At 45.5% G+C, this 18,187-nt stretch overlaps 1 protein-coding gene and 1 pseudogene across 1 annotated transcript; one reads left to right on the top strand and one right to left on the bottom strand.

The window, feature by feature from the left end:
• Positions 1 to 730: 730 nt before the first annotated feature.
• On the bottom strand, positions 731 to 8,725 carry LOC128562459 (aquaporin-8). Its single transcript, XM_053557423.1, has 5 exons — positions 8,481 to 8,725; positions 5,065 to 5,191; positions 2,905 to 3,116; positions 1,100 to 1,234; positions 731 to 779 (listed from the first exon to the last, which is right to left on the bottom strand). Exons 1-5 carry the CDS (start codon positions 8,720 to 8,722, stop codon positions 731 to 733), a joined length of 765 nt encoding a protein of 254 aa, XP_053413398.1. The 5' UTR covers positions 8,723 to 8,725.
• Positions 8,726 to 17,081: 8,356 nt separating this feature from the next.
• On the top strand, positions 17,082 to 17,213 carry LOC128562810 (uncharacterized; annotated as a pseudogene).
• Positions 17,214 to 18,187: the final 974 nt, after the last annotated feature.

Consider the following 18,187-nt stretch of genomic DNA (forward strand, 5'->3'; position numbering starts at 1 on the left):
AGGTCTGTGATCTGGAACTTACTCTGATTAGTGTTAACAGTAAAACTTAGAATGTACGCTGAGGTCCAGACTGAGCTCCTGGAGGAGATTGGCCGAGTGAACACAGGCTCTAGACTAGCCTATACTCTAAGTACCTACTGTGACACTGGACTCCAGGCTGGGCTCTGGGGTCAGCCACTCTGGAAAGCCAAGGCCCAAGCCCAGGCTTTTGATACCTCCTAGTAGCACACGCATCTTAAATGAAAGACAAACCCCATGGGCACGTGGAAAGAAACACCTGAGTTATTATTGCAAAGTGAGATTGTCAGCTTGGGAAGCAGCAAAGTGGTCAGGCCTCATGAGGCCTTTCTGTAACAGAGAAGGCAAGGACAAGGTGCAGGGGAAGGACTAACACCTAGAAATAGCCTCCTCTCCTGACTCCAGAGATTCCTCTGGAGAAAACTCTTCTGTTGAACTGCTTTCACCTCTCTCTGAGTGGTGCTGCAACACGGTCCCTGGGCTGAGGTCTCTGGGAAGCACAAAGGAACTCCAGGAACCTACAGCCTCCTCAGGACTGAGCACCAGTCTGTCTGCCTGAGAAGCCAGAGAAGCCGGGCCCAAGTCAGTGGAGGCGAATGAGTTCCTCCTCTAGGCCTCTGTCCTGGCAGGAAATGCAGAAGCCGTCCTGTCCTAAGCATGGGATGTCTCAGCCGAGGGCACCAGTAGCAGCAGGGATCCCACCAGATCAGCTTCACTGTCCCTTCAGGATGAGACGTGTTTTCCCATCTCCAATGAAGAACCTATGGAAGAGACATCCCAGTGAAGTCTCTGAGCCCTGCAGGAGGGATCCAGCCATTCACCATGTCTCCAGGCCCAGGATTCTCCTAACCTTTTGGGTTATGTGAGCCAATGAATTCCCCTTTACATCATAAGCTACTGTGACATGGGTTTCTGTCACTCGCAGCCAAAGCTCCTAGATGGAGCCATGTTCTTTTCCTCTCAAGAGGTTTCCTCCTCCCTTCTCTAAATGCAAGTGAGAGCCTGGCCCTCTGTCCCTGGATGCTGTAGAGCTATTATCAGGTGACCACCAGATGGGCCGGTGATCGAATCACACTCCTACCTAAAGAGAAGTCCTACAAGCAGGCTAGCCAGAAGCGGGCCCAGCCAGTAGATCCAGTGGAAGCCCCAGTAGTTGGCCATCACAGCAGGTCCAAAGGCACGGGCTGGGTTCATGCAGGCTCCAGACACGGTACCCCTGCAAACAGCCAGCACACTGATCACCAGGACCCCAGCTAGGCCCCACCTGCCCACATCATATCCCTAACTAGGCCTGGGGCTCACAGACCCCAGACAGCCTCTCTAAACTTCCATATCATGGGCTCCTGGGTGATCCTTAACACTGGGAAGCAAATGGCCTTTGTCCCCCTTGGTGCAGAGTCTGGCACGCCCCACACGTGCTGAGAGAAGAAAGACCAGGAAAGAATGCCTGTTCCGTGATGGCAGGAAGAAAGGCTGGCTTTCCATCCTCTCCAAAGACTCCAAAGACAAGCAGCTGTCACCACTTTGGAGTCGAGCTGACCTAGATTCAAAACCCAGCCCAGCTAGTTCTAGCTATTGAATTTTCTTTCGTTTAACCTCTTTTGTTTTGACTGCGGTGAAAGTGCCTGTCCCACAAGTTGTTGTCAGGAGTGAATGAGAAAATGCATATGTATCCCACCCTTGCATGAAATTAACGTACAACAACAGCTATAATCTAGCCCCCTCAGTGAGACTCTTGTGCCACGAGCTTGGGGGACTGTTCCCCACGTCCCGGGTGCCGTTGTCTAGTTGTGAGTCTGGATCCTCGTCCCATTCACTCAAGCTGGGGCCCTCTGCAGACCTCATCCCAACCTGCGCCCAGCAACCAGTCAGAAGGCTGGTACTTGAACCACGGGACGCTAGGGGGCAGCCTCACACACGTCCCACTAGCCCAGCCTCCCAAAGATGACAGTGCTGACCCAGGAGAAGGGCTAGACTTGGGTCTGTGTCCAAAATAAAGGAAGGAGTTGGATATTGGGAAGGGGCTGCCTCATCCCCTTGTCCCAGACCTGGCCCTTAATCCCAGCATTCTCAAAGGCGAGGCAGGTGTATTGCCTGAGTTCAGGAGTTCCAGACCAGCCTGTAAAAGAGCAAGACCCCCCCAAGTCTAAAAATAGCCGGGTGTTGCGGCAGGTGCCTTTAGTCCCAGCCACTGGGGAGACTGAGGCAAGAGGATGACTGGAGCCCAAGAGTGTGAGGTTACTATGAGCTATGACGGTGCAGCACTCTACCCAGGGCAACAGAGTGAGACTCTATCTCAAGAAAAACATAAAAATTTAGGCTAAAAAAAAATTTTTTCCCCACTACATATTCACCTTAAATCAGGTCCATCTATCCTCTCTGAGCCTCAGGTTCCTCATATATAAAATGAGAGAAATAAAATCCCTGAAGCAACTTTGTCTCCTTAATCCCTCCCCAAGACTGCTGAGAGGCTCAAAGAGAGAGCAAGAATGGATGTGAATGATCTTTGTTACCCTGAGGCTAACATCTGGCTGCCCACTGACCTGAATGAACATAGTTTAGAAGAATGTTTCATTTACATAATCAAAATTGGAACACTTCACATAAAAATCCAAATTCTAATGTTCCTGGATGAAATTACCTGAGTCACCTGAGATCTACCTTCTCGGGCCTAGTCAATCATCACTAGTGCTGAATTGACTAAAGTTCTTAGACATCAGAGTCCCCAGCATTCGCTGGTTTTTGCCACACTGTGAGCTCACTGCCCCATCTGCACTTGGCTATCCCCTATTAACAACTGAGTTTATGACCTTCAAGCTTGACCTCCTCTGGAGCCAGGACAGCCCAGGTCTGGGCATGGCTGCCCCAGTGCCGAGGGACACTCACCCAGCCAGGATGGCCATGGTGACAGACTGCCCAACACGGAATGGGGTGGGAGAGAATGTGGTCTTCTCATTGGTGGTGCCCAAACCCACGGCCAAGACCAGCACTGTCAGAATGATCTCTGCCACCAACGCCCCTATCACCTGCCCCTGCTCCTGGACTGTCACAAAGGCTGCCCCAGTTGTGTTCCAGAACCTATCTTCAGGACTCACCACCTGTGGAGAGAAGTCAGTCATTGTCAGAGAGGAAGAGCAGGGCCCAAGCCCCATATACTGGAGGTGGTGGGTTCAAACCCAGCCCTGGCCAAAACTGGAAAAAAAAAAAAAGAAAAGAAAGAAAGAAAGAGAGAGAGAGAGAGAGAGAGAGAGAGAGAGAGAGAGAGAGAAAGAAAGAAAGAAAGAAAGAAAGAAAAGAAAGGTCACAGAGAGCAGAGAGACAGCTGGGAGCTGAGAGGAGGGGCCTAAAAGTGCATATTGCCCACCTTAAGAGCCAGAGAAAGGTTACATCAATGAGCATGGACTGGTCTGGGCCCACATCCCAGCTCCCCTAGTTCTCACTGTGTGACTGTGTGTGAGCTATAAGGCCTTCCTAAGCCTCATTTTCATCTGAAAAGTGCCATAAGCGCTGGCCCATATCTCCTGGACCCAGGGCTCCAGGAAACATGGGCCAGCGCTTATGGCACTTACATGACCTTCTTCAAGAAAAATAACATAAACACATCTTCCTCTAGCAACCCTGACAAACACACATGATCAGGTGAACACAGTGTGTGTGTGGGGGGGGGGTTGGGAGGGCCTGTAGGACTTTAGGAGAGGCCTTTGCAAGGGGAGCCCTGCAGCTGAGGCTCCGTTAGCTCCACAGAAATGGGCCTTGGGTGGTCACAGCACTGGGAGAGGGAAGACAGTCGGGAGCACCAGCTCCTGGACCCTCGACTCACACCTGGGCTCTGCTGCTCACCAACTTGTCTGAACTTGGATAAGCTCCCAACTTCTCTGTGTCTCCATTTCCCCATCTATAAAACAGGGGGTGATAATGACAGCTCATAGGTCACAGGTAAGGGTCTTGGTGTGCCTGGCACCTAGTGAGTGCTCTCTAAGGACTCAGTGTGGATTCTTGGGTGACAGCCTTGTGGTGGACCCTGAATCCTGAGCTAACGGAGCCTCAGCTACAGGGCTCTGTGAAGTTGCTGGGAGATTAAATAAGAGAATATGTGGGAAGTGCCCAGCAGGGAGAGTGTACTCAGTGCACGGCAGCTGCTGCACACTCATCAGGATCGTGTCTGACAAGTTCCACGTGGCCGGGCTTGCGGGCAAGTCTGGGTACCACTTTCCATACAGAATTACAGTAGGACCATCCAGGCTGCCCTCTACAGACAGAAAACAGGCTGCAGGTCTCATATGATGGCATGGAGAGATTAGGACAGGGGAATACACAAAATGAGACTATGGACGACTGTCCACAGTGGGTCAGAGCTGAGAGCTTCACAGCCAGTCTCAGCCAGGCTGACCACTCTCGCGTCCCCCACATGGCAGATGAGGCCTGCGTCCTGAAGGGTCCCTGTCCGGACTGAGGCTTAAGGGAGGAAGGAAGAAAAGAGAAGGGGAAGAAGAGGAAGGAAGGAGGAAGGAAGGAAGGAATCCTTCCATGGATTTGTATATAATTTATACAACTCCTGTAGCTGAGAGGAAGAGCTAGCCTTCCTGATGGGATGGGAGGATTCCAACCATGAATTGAATATGCACTCTCTTCAAAGGTAACTGAGTTCAAAGACTAGCAAACTGGAGAACACATTGAACCTAATTCAGGAATTTCTGAAGGATAATCATATTTATCCCTAATCCTCAGTGAGATGTTTGTAGAATGAATGAGTAAGTGAATCAGTGAATAAGTCAGTGAGTGGGAAAACACAAGAACTATCCTGACTGCAGAGCCAGAAATGAGCTCAGACAGAGAAATGCCAAGTCTTAAATTTGCTACCAGGTTTACAGAAAAAGACTGTGTCCAGATAGAAAAAAGGAGGTTAGGACTGGAGGCAAAGAGGCCCATGGAAAGGGTCCACCCCTCCACCACCAGAAACAAGCCAGGAGTTGAACATTTCTCTACTGCCCTCACCCTCCCACCTCCAGCAGCCCCATCACAGCCCAGCCCCTGGGGGTCACCCACCTTGGCCAGGGCAGCCCCGAGCAGCCCTCCAAGCAGCTGGGAGATCCAATAGGGAAGGAGCATCATCAGGGTGAGGCCTCCACTCAGCATGGCTGCCAGGGACACCGCAGGGTTAAAGTGGCCCCCACTGTAACCCAGGAGAGCAGAAGGAAGCATGAGGCCAGGGTCCGGGGCCCACCACAAGGTTGTCCCCTGAGAAAATGTGTCCCAACCAGTTCCCCTTAACTCCCCTGCAAGGTCCAGAGTCAATCCGAGGCCCAGCCAAATAGGAAGAGATACCAGCAGGCCCCATTTTCCTGGAGGTGCTAGGATGTGGCGTGAGAGACATGGGGGAGCTCAGGGAAGGGGAGAGCAGCCCTAAGCCTAAGCCCAGACCCCAGGGTGGCCCTGGGGGAAGAACGTGCAGGGAGACTGTCCTTAACTCCTTCCAGACTCCCTTCCAACTCCCTCAGAGCTCCCTCCTGCCTCCAGAGACATGGCTGCAGGTCAGACTGAGACCCCAGGCTCTGAGTTAGCAGCACAAGAGCTTGTCCTGGCCTCTCCTTATGGGCGGCAAGACCCAGAACCAGAGCTCCCGATGGAACTGCTCAGCCAAGAAATCCCCACTACAGTCTGAGAGTGAGAGGAGTGGGGCATGGAGGTTAGGGGTTCAGCTTGGAAATGGCATTGAGAGGTGGGGTGGGGGGTCCTGACTGGGCCAGGGATTGGGTTTGGGACTTTAGGATGAGCATGGGCGCTAGCTGAGTGGGAGCCTGGGGTCAGAGGGCAGGTTCCAGTTGGCCAGCCTCTAACTTGCTCATGGGCAAAAAGCTTCCTGTTCACCAAGATCTGCCCTGGCCCCAGAGCCAGGAGGCCCCCCAGCCCCCTGCACCCACACTGGTGTTGGTGTCCCATCCAGCCCTACTCTGATGGAGGGACTGTTCACAGAGGTTGGCCCATTACATCCCTTGGGTTCCTGGGAATGGATATTTTGCAATAAGGGAGAAGGTGACCTCATGACTCCCCACATTACACAAGAGCCCAAGTGCCCCCAGATGTGAAGAGCCTACCAGTGAGCCTGCCCACCTGCAATGGACACAGAATTGAGCTGAGACTGGACAGGGCACCTTGGCTCTGGACAAAAGGACTTTGTCCAATACCCTGACACTTCACGACCAGCTGCCCCCAGCTCGTCTGGCCCAGCTCTATGCGCAGACCCTCCTGTGTGTTATGAAAACATCAGCTGATGCTCAGACTGGACAAGTTAGGCAGAGGGGCAGCCAGGCCCCCATGGCTCCAAGTAGCTTAGCCTGGGCTCTGCCAAGCAAACAGGCAAGGTGGGGGTGGGGCGGCTTCCCTGGGAGCTGCAGAGCTAGAACCCCTCAGGCCATTGTCCTCTCCTCCACCATCCCACCTGCCCAACCTGGGGAGAGACTGTTACTGAACATGGCTCTGCCAGGAGAGGGCCGGAAGACCTGAGGACCACCCCTGTTCCCTACGCTAACACTAAAGTGTTTTGTTCATTTATTGGTTGCTCTTAGCAAATATTCTTTGAACAATTACTGTGTGCCAGGTGCTGAGCTGGGAGCTTTATACAACTTACCTTGGATCCATTCAACAACCCTCAAAGTGAGTGCCTAGCGTGTAGGGGTGCTGAATAAATATTGGTGGGAAAAAGCAATGATTGAACAAAATGTTGGTGTTATTGAGAGGCAGAATACTACTGTGCCTGAGAAATGGTCTTTCCATCCATCAGGCCTAGGTTCAAGCTCTAGCTCTGCCACTGCATAGCTGTGTGACCTTGGATGAGTTCATGGCCTCTCAGTGCCTCAATGATCTCTACCTAGCAAGACTGTTGCAAAGAAATGAATTAACACAGGTACATAGTACTGTCTCTATGGTTAATACTTAATAAATACCAGCTATTGTCATTACCCACATTAAGTAAGACGCTGCACACAGACAAGTTTGCAAACGTGCCCTGGTGACCCCGCTAAGACATGACAAAGGTTGCATTCACCCCTGACCCATATCAGTGGAAGACCATATGCTTTTTATTCCACTTGCAACCTCCTTTGGACATTGAAAAAGAAGTTAAAGTTCTCTTTCCATTATAGTTTTACAGAAACAGTATTGTGATTTCCATATTCAGATCTGTCTTCTGAATGAGGTTAACTACAGACCAACCTAACTCCATACGTTTCTGCTAGGCTCACCAATCAAGATTGTTGCAGCTGCCTCCCCTGGAATCTCCCCTCTCCAACATACTTCCCCATTGAATCCCCACTCAGGTGAGAGCTGAGCCAGAGGAACCCATCCCCTCTGCCTCCCTTCCTGATCACCACTTGACCAGCCAGGGCCGTTCCAGATCCCTGTACATGTGAGTGAAAGAGCCCCTGCTCAGTTCCTCTGCACATTTTTGCTTTCCCCAAACTCCTTCTAGTGGATGCACAGCAAAGCAACCAGTACCAACTGGGCTTTTGGTTCGTGCTTAGTGTTTCACTTCATTTTGTTCTCATGCTCTCTTCCCCTCACCCCTTCCCTGGGAGGACACAGGGGGTACTTGGGTTTGGGCACTGAAGCCAGACAGCTTGGACTTGGCTTCTGGCTCTGCCACTTTCCAGCCCTATAACCTTGGACACATTATATAGCCTTTCTCTTTTGAAGCTCTAAAATGGGGTTAGTAACAGGACCTACCCCACAAGGTTGTTGTGAGGATCAGATGATTAATATCTGATACAGACTTGGCAAGACATACGTATTGAGTCGGAAAAAATTCATTTTAAAAATATGCTCTTGGGCCAGGCACAGTGGCTCACTTCTATAATACTAGCACTCAGGGAGGCCAAGGCAGGTGGATTGCTTGAGCTCACGTGTTCAAGACTAGCCTGAGCAAGAGCGAAATACGTCTCTAAAAAACACTCAGGGCAGGGTGGCACCTGTGGCTCAAGGAGTAGGGTGCCAACCCCATATACCAGAGGTGGCAGGTTCAAACCCAGCCCTAGCCAAAAACTGCAAAAAAAAAAAAAAAAAAAAAAAAAACATAGCTGGGGCATTGTGGCAGGAACCTGTAGTCCCAGCTACTTGGGAGGATGAGGCAAGTGAATCACTTGAGCCCAGGAGTTTGAAGTTGCTGTAAGCTATGACGCCATGGCATTTTACTAAAAGTGACAAAGTGAGACTCAGTCTCAGAAAAAAAGAAATGTGCTCCTGTTCCCATTTTGTAGGTGGGACTCTTGAGTCTGGAGTGGGACTGCCCAAAGCCAGGTGCTTACAGGCTACAGATTGAGAACCCCGAGGCAGGCTGAGGCCCCCTCTCCACTCTGTTCCACAGCACTCTCTGGAGTCCTGAGTGGTGTGGAGGGCCTGACCACAGCTTTGCCCCCACCCCAGCTCCCCATGGGAGCCCCAGGCTAAGTGCTTGGGGCTGGTCTCACCTGATGTTCCCCAGCGTGGAGATGATGAGGCTCAGTGCCAGCCCGTGGGCCAGGGCCGGCTGCAGCAGCCCCATGTCTGGCACATTCTCAATGACTGACAGGCACCCAATGAAGATGAAGAGAGCAGAGCCCAGCAGCTCAACCAGGCAGGGCTGCACCAGCCGCTCGTACCAGGACATGCGTCCCCTGCCAGCCTCACTTGGTTCCTTCATCTTGCCATTGCCAAAGTCAGAGTCACACATATCTATCTGCTGTAGGGGAAAGTGACAGTGGACATGGGTGGCAGGAGAGCCCACACAGGAGACCCAACCCCAAACCTCGGGTGAATTTACAACCACCCCTCGCTCTGCCAGGCTGCAAAGGAAAATGGTGGCCGTGGACTCACCTTTCTGGAGGAGAAACCAACAAACCACAAACCACCTGGGCTCTTGCTCAAATTGCTGAGTCCCCCAACTGGCTGTCCTGCACAGTCTTCTCTCTGAGACAGAACCTGATCCCACGACATGCTCTGCCCCTTTTAAAGGGTTGCAGAGGCTCACTGAGAATGCTGAGAAGCCAATAAAGTCCACGTGAGAGGTGGCCCTGAGGAAGAAGAAGAAACTTTTTTATGTCATCTCACCAGGGCAGGGCTGGGGTGGAGAGTCAAGGATTGCTGAGCTTCCTGCCAATGAGGGGAAAGGCACTGGGTTGGCTACCTCACCTGGACAGCACACCCCAGCTCCTGGCTTGGCTACCTCACCTGGACAGCACACCCCAGCTCCTGACAGCCTACGGGAGGCCAGCAGGTACTGGGGGATGTGCAGAGAGCCCCATCGTGTTTGGACCTCACAGGTTAAGAAACAGAAAACCCATCTCTCATCTCTTTCTGGATGCCCACAAGCATCTCTTTCTAGGACCTTAACATTTGTCCACACTAATGGCCTGACCCAGGACGGACTGCTAGAAGGTGATCCCCCACTGGGTGGAGCAGCACAGACAAGCAAGAGGCCATGAGATGTGGTGGGAGAATCCATGCACTTCACAAACAGGCTGCCTGGATTTAAATCCCAACTGTGCTGTGAATCAGCCGTGTAACCTTTAACCTCTCTGCACCTTTGTTTACTCCCCTGTCAAGTGTGGATAATAGTGACAATGGTCATGTCATGGGGTGGTTGTGGTTTAGATGGGTTCATGCATATGAAGTACTCAGGACAGTGCCAGATAAAATAAACACAATAGCAGTGTCCATTAATTTAGAATACACTTAGATGTAACTAATATTTACTGAGCACATTCTACGTGCCAGGCCTTGAGCTAAATACCATATACAGCATCACCTCTGTAAGTTGACCACTCAAGGGGCTGTAACAAACTGATCAACATACAGGCATGGTCAATATAAGGAACTAGGCCTACTGTGCTGATATGTATGTGTAGTATATGTCCAGTCTATGAAAATTAGGTCAACTTAACTAAGTGGTCAATGTAGGGAGGTGGTCAATGTAGGGAGTTGGTCAACAATGGAGGTTCTACTGCTCGTAGTATCTCACTAAACCTCACAGCAACCCTATGAGGTAGGTACTATTATTATAATCATTTTGCACATAATGAAATAGTGTTTCCAGAAGGCTGAGTTTCCCAGGATTACACAGCTTATGTGATCCCAAAACTTGTGGGCTATTACCAAGGACCAGACACCCTACATGATTCCACTTATATGAAGCACTTAGACTAGACAAATTCATAGACACAGAAAGCTGAATGGTGGTTCCTAGGGGCTGGGGAGAAGGGAGAAAGGGGAGTTAGTGTATAATGTGTACAGATTTTCTGTTTGGGAGGCTGAAAAAATTGAGAAGATAGATGATAGAGATAGTTGCACAACAATGTGAATATACTTAACGTCGCTGAACTGCACAATTATAAATGGTTAAAATGGTAAATTTTATGTGTATTTTACCACAATATGAAAAAACTTGTGGGCTAAGCCATAAGTTGCTGATAGCCATGACTGAATGTTGACATGTAGCTCGAGACAGAGAATTTGTGGAAATTTTCATGATAATTTCTGCAATTACTGAATGCTCACTACGTCTCCCACACCATGCACAGCACTCTGCACATATTCATAGGAAACTATCAGATAAGCCTCATTATTTCTTATCCCCATCTCATTCTTCAAATGAGAAAAATAAGTCTCAAAGAAGTTAAAGAACTAATCTGACCCATGGTTGTGTAGATGAGAACTATCTGCTTCAGCACAGATGTGGATATATCTGGACAAGAGGGGGACAGCTTGTAGACAGCTCTTGTCAGCCAGAGTCTCCTGTTGAACATATCTGCTCATCTCAGAAGGTTTCGGGATCTGTTTTCTTGTTGACTGTCTTTAACCCTGTTCTCCCCCTCCACCCCATCTCACAGCATGTTGTACAAGATGTTTCTTAGACCTTCCTTCAGAGCAACAGAAGACAGTCATCCAACCCTCAGCTTCCCCGTGTCCCTCATTCTTTACTCTAGTCCTGCCAGTCCAGAATAATTCTCTTCTGTTTCACCCAGACCTTCATCAATGCTTACTTAGTCCCTTGAGAAAAATAAAACTAACATTCATTATGCACCTGCCAGATGCTAGGCCCTGCACAGGACACCTCAGATGCATCCTCTCCGTTCACCCTACAAACCCCATGATATAACCCATTTCACAGCAGGAACGCCCTGCTGGGGTTGATTGCTATAATAACTCTTCATCTGCTCTCCTTGCCCCACCCACCCATCACCCATTCCTTTCTCACTGGGAACCACTGGGCACAGTGGCTTCCATGGCTTCCCATGGAGTTTTTGTGTGGATGAAATGAGACAATACACTCAGCACAGTGCCCAATTTGGAGCAAATACCCAAGAAATAGGAGCTCTTATTCTGGTTTGTATTAAAGTAGGCTAATTGCTATTCTCAAACAACATTACCATGCCTTAGCATAGTAAAACTTGATTCATGGTTTAGTGAGTAGCAAGCTCTTTACCAAATGGTGACTCAGAGATTCATCTTACTTCCATCTTGGAGCTTTGCCAGCAACTCCTGAAATCTATCCAGCAAATAGGGAAAGAGACAATGTAGAGGGTTGTAAATGAGGTTATTATGGGCTGGACCTAAAAATGGTGAATCCCCTTCATCCATGTTTGATGGGCTAGAATTCGGTGACTTGGCTTCTCTGACTGCAAGTGACCTGGGAGGTGTAGTTGAGTTGCGTTTCAAGGAGGAAAACAAAGGCATTATATGACAACCACATAATTCCTACTATGTGATAGTAGAAATTCAGGCTGTGGTTCTAATCGAATCCATCCATGATTTAGAACTTTTCAGTATCTCCCATAACTTCAGGACAAAACCAAACTCCATTTGCAAGCCATAAAGTCCTAGCCCTAATTCTTCTCTTCCCACATGAAACTGGAACGCTTTCTCAGATGAGCTCAGCACCCTCAGCCTCCTTGTTCGTGCCATTCCCTCTGGTTGGAGACCTTGTTTGCCTACTTCAACTCTTCATTCAAATCTCAGATCAGAAATCTAATTTCCTCACTGACTCCTGGCCCAAGTAAATGCCCCTTCTTTATTCCATAGTCCCCAAACCAGTGGATCTACATAGATAATCTGAAAGTCATTAAAACAAAATCTATTTTCACTGCATGAGAATTTTTGTGTGGCCTGATGTCATAGGTGATGTACTGGTCTCCCCAAAACCACTACAAAAGCCAATGGCTTGATGATAGTATCTTCCTAAGAGATTCTTTGACTGGAAAACTTCCTAGTCCTCTAATTCCAGGTCTAACTGACATAGCCAGTGACTATAATTTTTATTCCTGTGTGGATGGCAACAGTTCAAGACATTTCTTCAACTATACCCAACCTATCTGCCACCTTCCACCAAGAACTAATGGAAGATTTTCTAAAAATCACATTTTTCTGAGGCACTCATGCTTTCCCTCTTTTCTTCTTCTCTTCTCTTCTTTATTTTTTGATTAATAGAAGGGTGCATATGATGAGGTCACATTGTTTGCATTTGTTAGGAAAAGCCTAAGTTGTATTTGAGTCCTTTCCCCAGGAGGTGCTTCACCCAGGAGGTGTGCCATGCATCCCTATATTGTACACATTACATGGGAGCTTACTGAGCCCCTTCCCCTCTTCTTGAATTTAACTGTGTTTTTCCTCTGATGTGAGCCTGTAGTTCTTCATCTAGTAGTTTGAAATTAGTATTGAGTACATGGAATACTGGTTTTTCCAATCTTGAGATACATTACTAAGGAGAATGCTCTTCATCTCCATCAAGGTAAATACAAAAGGTGTAAAGTCTCCATCTTTTATGGCTGAATAGTATTCCACAGTATACACATACCACAGTTTATTTATCCACTCATGCATGGTTTGATGGGTACTTGGGTTGTTTCTACATCTTTGTGATTGTGAATTGAGCTGCTGTAAATATTCAAGTGCAAATGTTCCTATGATAAAATGATTTTTTTTACATCTGGGTAAATACCTAATAATGAGATTGCAGGATCAAATGGAAGGTCTACTTTTAGCTTTTCTCCATAATTCTTTCCAAAGAGGCTGTATTAGTTGCAATCCTACCAACAGTGTATAAGTGTTTCCTTCTACCTACACTCTTGACAGCATCTGCAGCTTTGGGACTTTGTGATGTGGGGTTAGGTGATATCTCAAGATTGTTTTGATTTGCTTTTTCTGATGCTTAGAGAAAATGAACATTTTTCATGTATTTGTTGGTCATTCTGTTTTCTTGGGAGAAGGTTCTGTTCATTTCTCTTGCCCAGTAATTAACTGGATTATTTGCATTTTTCTTGTTGGTTTGCTTGTTTTAGGCAGATTCGGGTTATTAGCCCTTTGTCAGATTCGTAACATGTGAGTATCTTCTCCCATTCTGAAGGCTGTCTATTTGCTTTAATCATTGCATCTTTACTGGTGCAGAAGCTTTTTGGGATCAGGTCCCATTTATTTATTTTTGTTGCTACTGCAATAGTCAATGGAATCTTCTTCCTGAAGTCTTTCCCCAGATCAATATCACCAAGAGTATTTCCCACACTTTCTTCTAGACTTCGTATTGTTTTGTGTCTTAGATTTAAATCTCTTGTCCAGCATGAGTCAATTTTTATAAATGATGACAGGTGTAGATCCAGTCTAAGTCTTTTACATGTGACTAATCAGTTCTCCTAGCACTATTTATTAAATAGGGATTCTTTCCCCTGGTCTATGCTTTTGTTTTATTTATCAAAAATCAGTTGGTGCTAAGAGGCTGGTTTTCTGTTCTGTTCCACAGATCTATGTATCCATTTTTGTGTCAGTACCATGCTGTTTTGATCACTGTAGTCATGCAGTAAAACCTGAAGTCTGGTAATGTGATGCCTCCGTATTTGTTTTATTCCTTAGAATTGCATTGGCTATTTTGAATTTTTTCTGGTTCCATATGAAACAAGTAACTATTCTTTCAAGTTCTTAAAAGTATGACATTGGTATTTTAATGGGGATTATAATAAATCTGTAGAATTCTTTGGGTAGTATAGACATTTTAAGAATGTTGATATTCTCAGCCATGAGCATGGTATGCTCGTTCATTTGTTAATGTCTTCTGCTATTTTTTTTCTCGGGGTTTCATAGTTCTCTCTGTAGAGCTCCTTCACATCCTTTGAGGAACACTCCCAGATATTTCATTTTTTCTTTGAAGCCACTGTGAAGGGTATTGTCTTTGATTTGATTCTCAGCTTGACTGCTGATGGCATATATAAAGACTACTGATTATGGACATTGATTTTATATCCTAAGATGTTACTGTAATTCTTGATCATTTCCAGGAGTCTCGTAGATGAGTCCCTGGGGTTTTCTAAGGATAAGGTCCTTGACGTTCTCTATCTCCATTGGAATACCCTCAATATCCTTCTCTTGCTCGATTGCACTCACTAGGATTTCCATCTCTATGTTGAATAGTAGTAGCATAGTGGATATCCTTGTCTGGTTCCAGTTCTAATTGGAAATGCTTGCAGTTTTACTCCTTTCAATATGATGTTGGCTTTGAGTTTGTTTTAGATGGCTTCTATCAGTTTCAGAAATGTTCCCATCTATGCCAATTTTTTCTTAAGTGTTTTTATCAGAAAAGGATGCTCAATTTTGTCAAATGCTTTTTCTGCAACTATTGAGAGGATCATATGGTCTTTGTCTTTCTTCTATTTATGTGGTGAATTATTTTTATGGATTTGCATAAGTCGAAGCGGCCTTGTATCCTTGGGATAAAGCTGACCTCGTGATGTATAATTTTTTAATCTGTAGTTGTATCCTATCTGCTAGGATTTTATTTTTATTTATTTATATTTTCTTTTTTTGAGATAGAGTCTGCCTATGTCACCCTGAGTAGAGTGTTGTGGCATCACAGCTCACAGCAACCTCCAACTCTTGGGCCCCAGCAATTCTCTTGCCTCAGCCTCCCAAGTAGTCGGGACTACAGGTGCCTGCCACAACACTCAGCTAGGATTTTATTATTTTTATGTCAAATACTCATTAATGATATTTGTCTGTAGTTTTCTTTTTTCTTGAGTGGGTCCTTTTCATGGTTTTGGGATCAGGGTGATATTTGCTTCATAGAAGGAGTTAGGTTTCCTTTCATCTTCATGTTTTGCAATGTATTCTCCAATATAGGTACAAGGTCTTCTTCGAAGATTTGGTAGAATTCTGATGTAAAATCATTTGGTCCAGGATTTTTTTGTGTTGGAAGCTTTTTTTATTATTGTTGCAATTTTAGTGCTTGATACTAGTCTGCTGAAGAGTTCTAATTCTTTCTGGTTAAGTCTAGGGAAGTGGTGTGATTCCAAGTATTGGTCCATTTCCTCAACATTTTCAAATATCTGGGCATAGAGTTTTTTTGTAGCAATCAGAGATGATCTTTTGGATCTCTGTGATATCTGTTGTCATTTTCCCTTTTTTTAATTTCTGATGAAGGTTATTAGAGATCTTACTTTCAGTTTCAGTTTTCGAGTTGATCTAGCCAGAGGTTTATTGATTTTATTTATCTTTCCAAAGAACCAACTTTTTGTTTTGTAAATCTTCTGAATGATTCTTTTGTTCTCAATTTCATTTAATTCTGATCTAATTTTGGTTATTTCTTTTCTTCTGCTAATTTGGAATTAGATTGCTCTTTCTTATCCAGTTCCTTGAGATAATTCATTGGGTTGTTGATTTGCACTCTTTCTGTTTTTTAGACATGGGCAGTTAATATAATAAATTTCCCTGTTAAGTTTGCTTTTGCAGTATCCCACAGGTTTTGACAGCTTATGGTTTTATTGTCATTTTGTTCGAGGAATCGAATGGTTCATTCTTTATTTCCTCCTTAACCTAGCTGTTATTCAGCATAAGGTTGTTTAATTTCCATGAGTTTGTGTGGGGATGAATGTTTTTGTTAGAATTGAGTTCTACTTTTATTCCTTTATGGTTCAAAATCATACAAGGTATAATTTCTACTCTTTGAAATTTGTTGAGATTTGATTCGTATCTTAGGAAATGATCAGTTTTGGAGAAAGATCCACAAGTTAATGAGAAGAACATATGCTTGGTATTATTATTGGGGTGGAATGTTTTGTAAATGTCTGTTAAGCCCATTTATTCTAGAGTCTTATCATTTCTTTGTTTAGTTTCTACTTAGAGGATCCATCCAGTTCTGTCAGTGGAATGTTAAAGTTTCCAACTATTATGGTGTTTCAGGATATCATATTATTCAGACCAGTTATGGTTCATATTATATATTTGGGAGCATTTAAATTGGGTACATAGATATTTAGAATTAAAATGTCTTCTTATTGTATTATTCCTTTGACCAGTATATAGTGTCCATCTTTGCCTTTCTTTACTTTTTGGTGCTTTAAAACCCAATGTATCTACAAATAGACTACGACTCTGCTTTCTTCTGACTTCCATTTGTCTGAAATATTGTTTTCAAACCCTTCATCCTGAGGGTTGTTTTGTCCTTGGAGATTAGATGTGTTTCCTGAAGGCATCAAATACTTGTGCCTTTCTATCCATTTAGCATCCTGTGTCTTATTCCTGGGGAATTCAAGCCATTCACATTTACTGAGAGAATTGATAAGTATGGTAGAGTTCTGATTTTCTTGTTTTGTGGAGGTCCGTTGCCTAGTTTTATGACTTGGGCCACTGTGGAATCTAGGCTTTGTCCTTTAATTACCAGATGTCTTTACTTTGCTGGTGGTCAATTGTGATGGTCTGTGTCTATGTATAGGACAGATCTGAGTACTTCCTGCAAAGATAGTCTTATGTTGGCAAATTTCCTCAATCTTTGCTTATCAGTTAAAGATTTGATTTCTCTATCAAATATGAAACTTAACCTAGTACTCTGGGAGGCCAAGGTGGGTGGATTGCTTGAGCTCAGGAGTTTGAGACCAGCCTGGGCAACAGTGAGACCCCATCTCTAAAAACTAGCCAGGCATTGTGGTGGGCACCAGTAGTCCAAGCTATGTGAGATGCTGAGTGGAGAGGATTGCTTAAGCCCAAGAGTTTGAGGTTGCTGTGAGCTATGATGCCATGGCATTCTCTGTGGAGGGCAACAAATATGTATATCCAGCTTTGCACAGTGGCAGTATCATAGCCAATGAGGTTTATCCAAGGCACGATTATTGCTAATTGAAAACTTTTCCCTATATGCCACATTACACCTTGAAATACAGTTGGCAATGGCAAAAAGAATTTTAAAAAAGTAAAAAAAAAGTATATATATATATTCTATATTCTATATCTGCCTAAACTAAGTTTCATATATATATGCCTAACTTAGTTTAGGCAGATATAGAATATAGAATCCTAGACTGAAAGTTGCTTTAAGAAGACAAAAAACAAACAAACAGGTGACCAGGCCAGGCACCGTGGCTCATGCCTGTAATCCTAGCACTCTGGGAGGCTAAGGTGGGTGGATCACCTGAGCTCACCAGTTCGAGAGCAGCCTGAACTAGAGTGAGACCTCATCTCTAAAAATAGCAGAGTGTGGTGAGTGCCTGTAATCCCAGCTACTTGGGAGGCTGAGGCAAGAGAATCACTTAAGCCCAAGAGTTTGAGGTTGCTGTGAGCTGTGACACCATAGCACTCTACTGAGGGTGACAAAGTGAGACTCTGTCTCAAAAAACAAACAAAAGAAAAAACAGGTGACCATTCTCTTCTGGCTTGTAAAGTTTCCACTGAAAAGTTTGCTGTTACCCTAATGTTTCTGCCCTTGTAAGAAAAATGTTGCTTACACATAACTGTGTGCAAAGTTTCTCTTTCATTTTGAATTTGGCCAGGTTAATTACAATGTATGTAGAAGATGCTTTGTTTGAATTGAGTCATCACAGAGTTCTGTAACTATCTAGTATCTGTATTTTTGGGTCTCCGGAACTTCTTGGGAAATTCTCCACAATGATGTCTTGAAGTAGAGCTTCACTGCTTTCAGGATTCTCTTCTCCTTCAGGGATACCTATAAAATGTATGTTTGTACACTTTGTGTAGTCCCATATCTCTCTAAGAGATAGCTGTGCTTTTGCTCTCTTCTTTTCTGCCACTTCAGATGCTTGGGTTAGTTCAAAAATCTTGTCTTTGAATTATGAGAGTTTTTCTTCTCCATGTTCTACTCTGTTCCTGAGACTCTCTACTGTGTTTTAAAACTCCTTGGATACCAGGTGGTGCCTGTGGCTCAAAG

This window comes from Nycticebus coucang, chromosome 12 (genome assembly GCF_027406575.1).
Source record: "Nycticebus coucang isolate mNycCou1 chromosome 12, mNycCou1.pri, whole genome shotgun sequence".
NCBI lineage: Eukaryota > Metazoa > Chordata > Mammalia > Primates > Lorisidae > Nycticebus > Nycticebus coucang.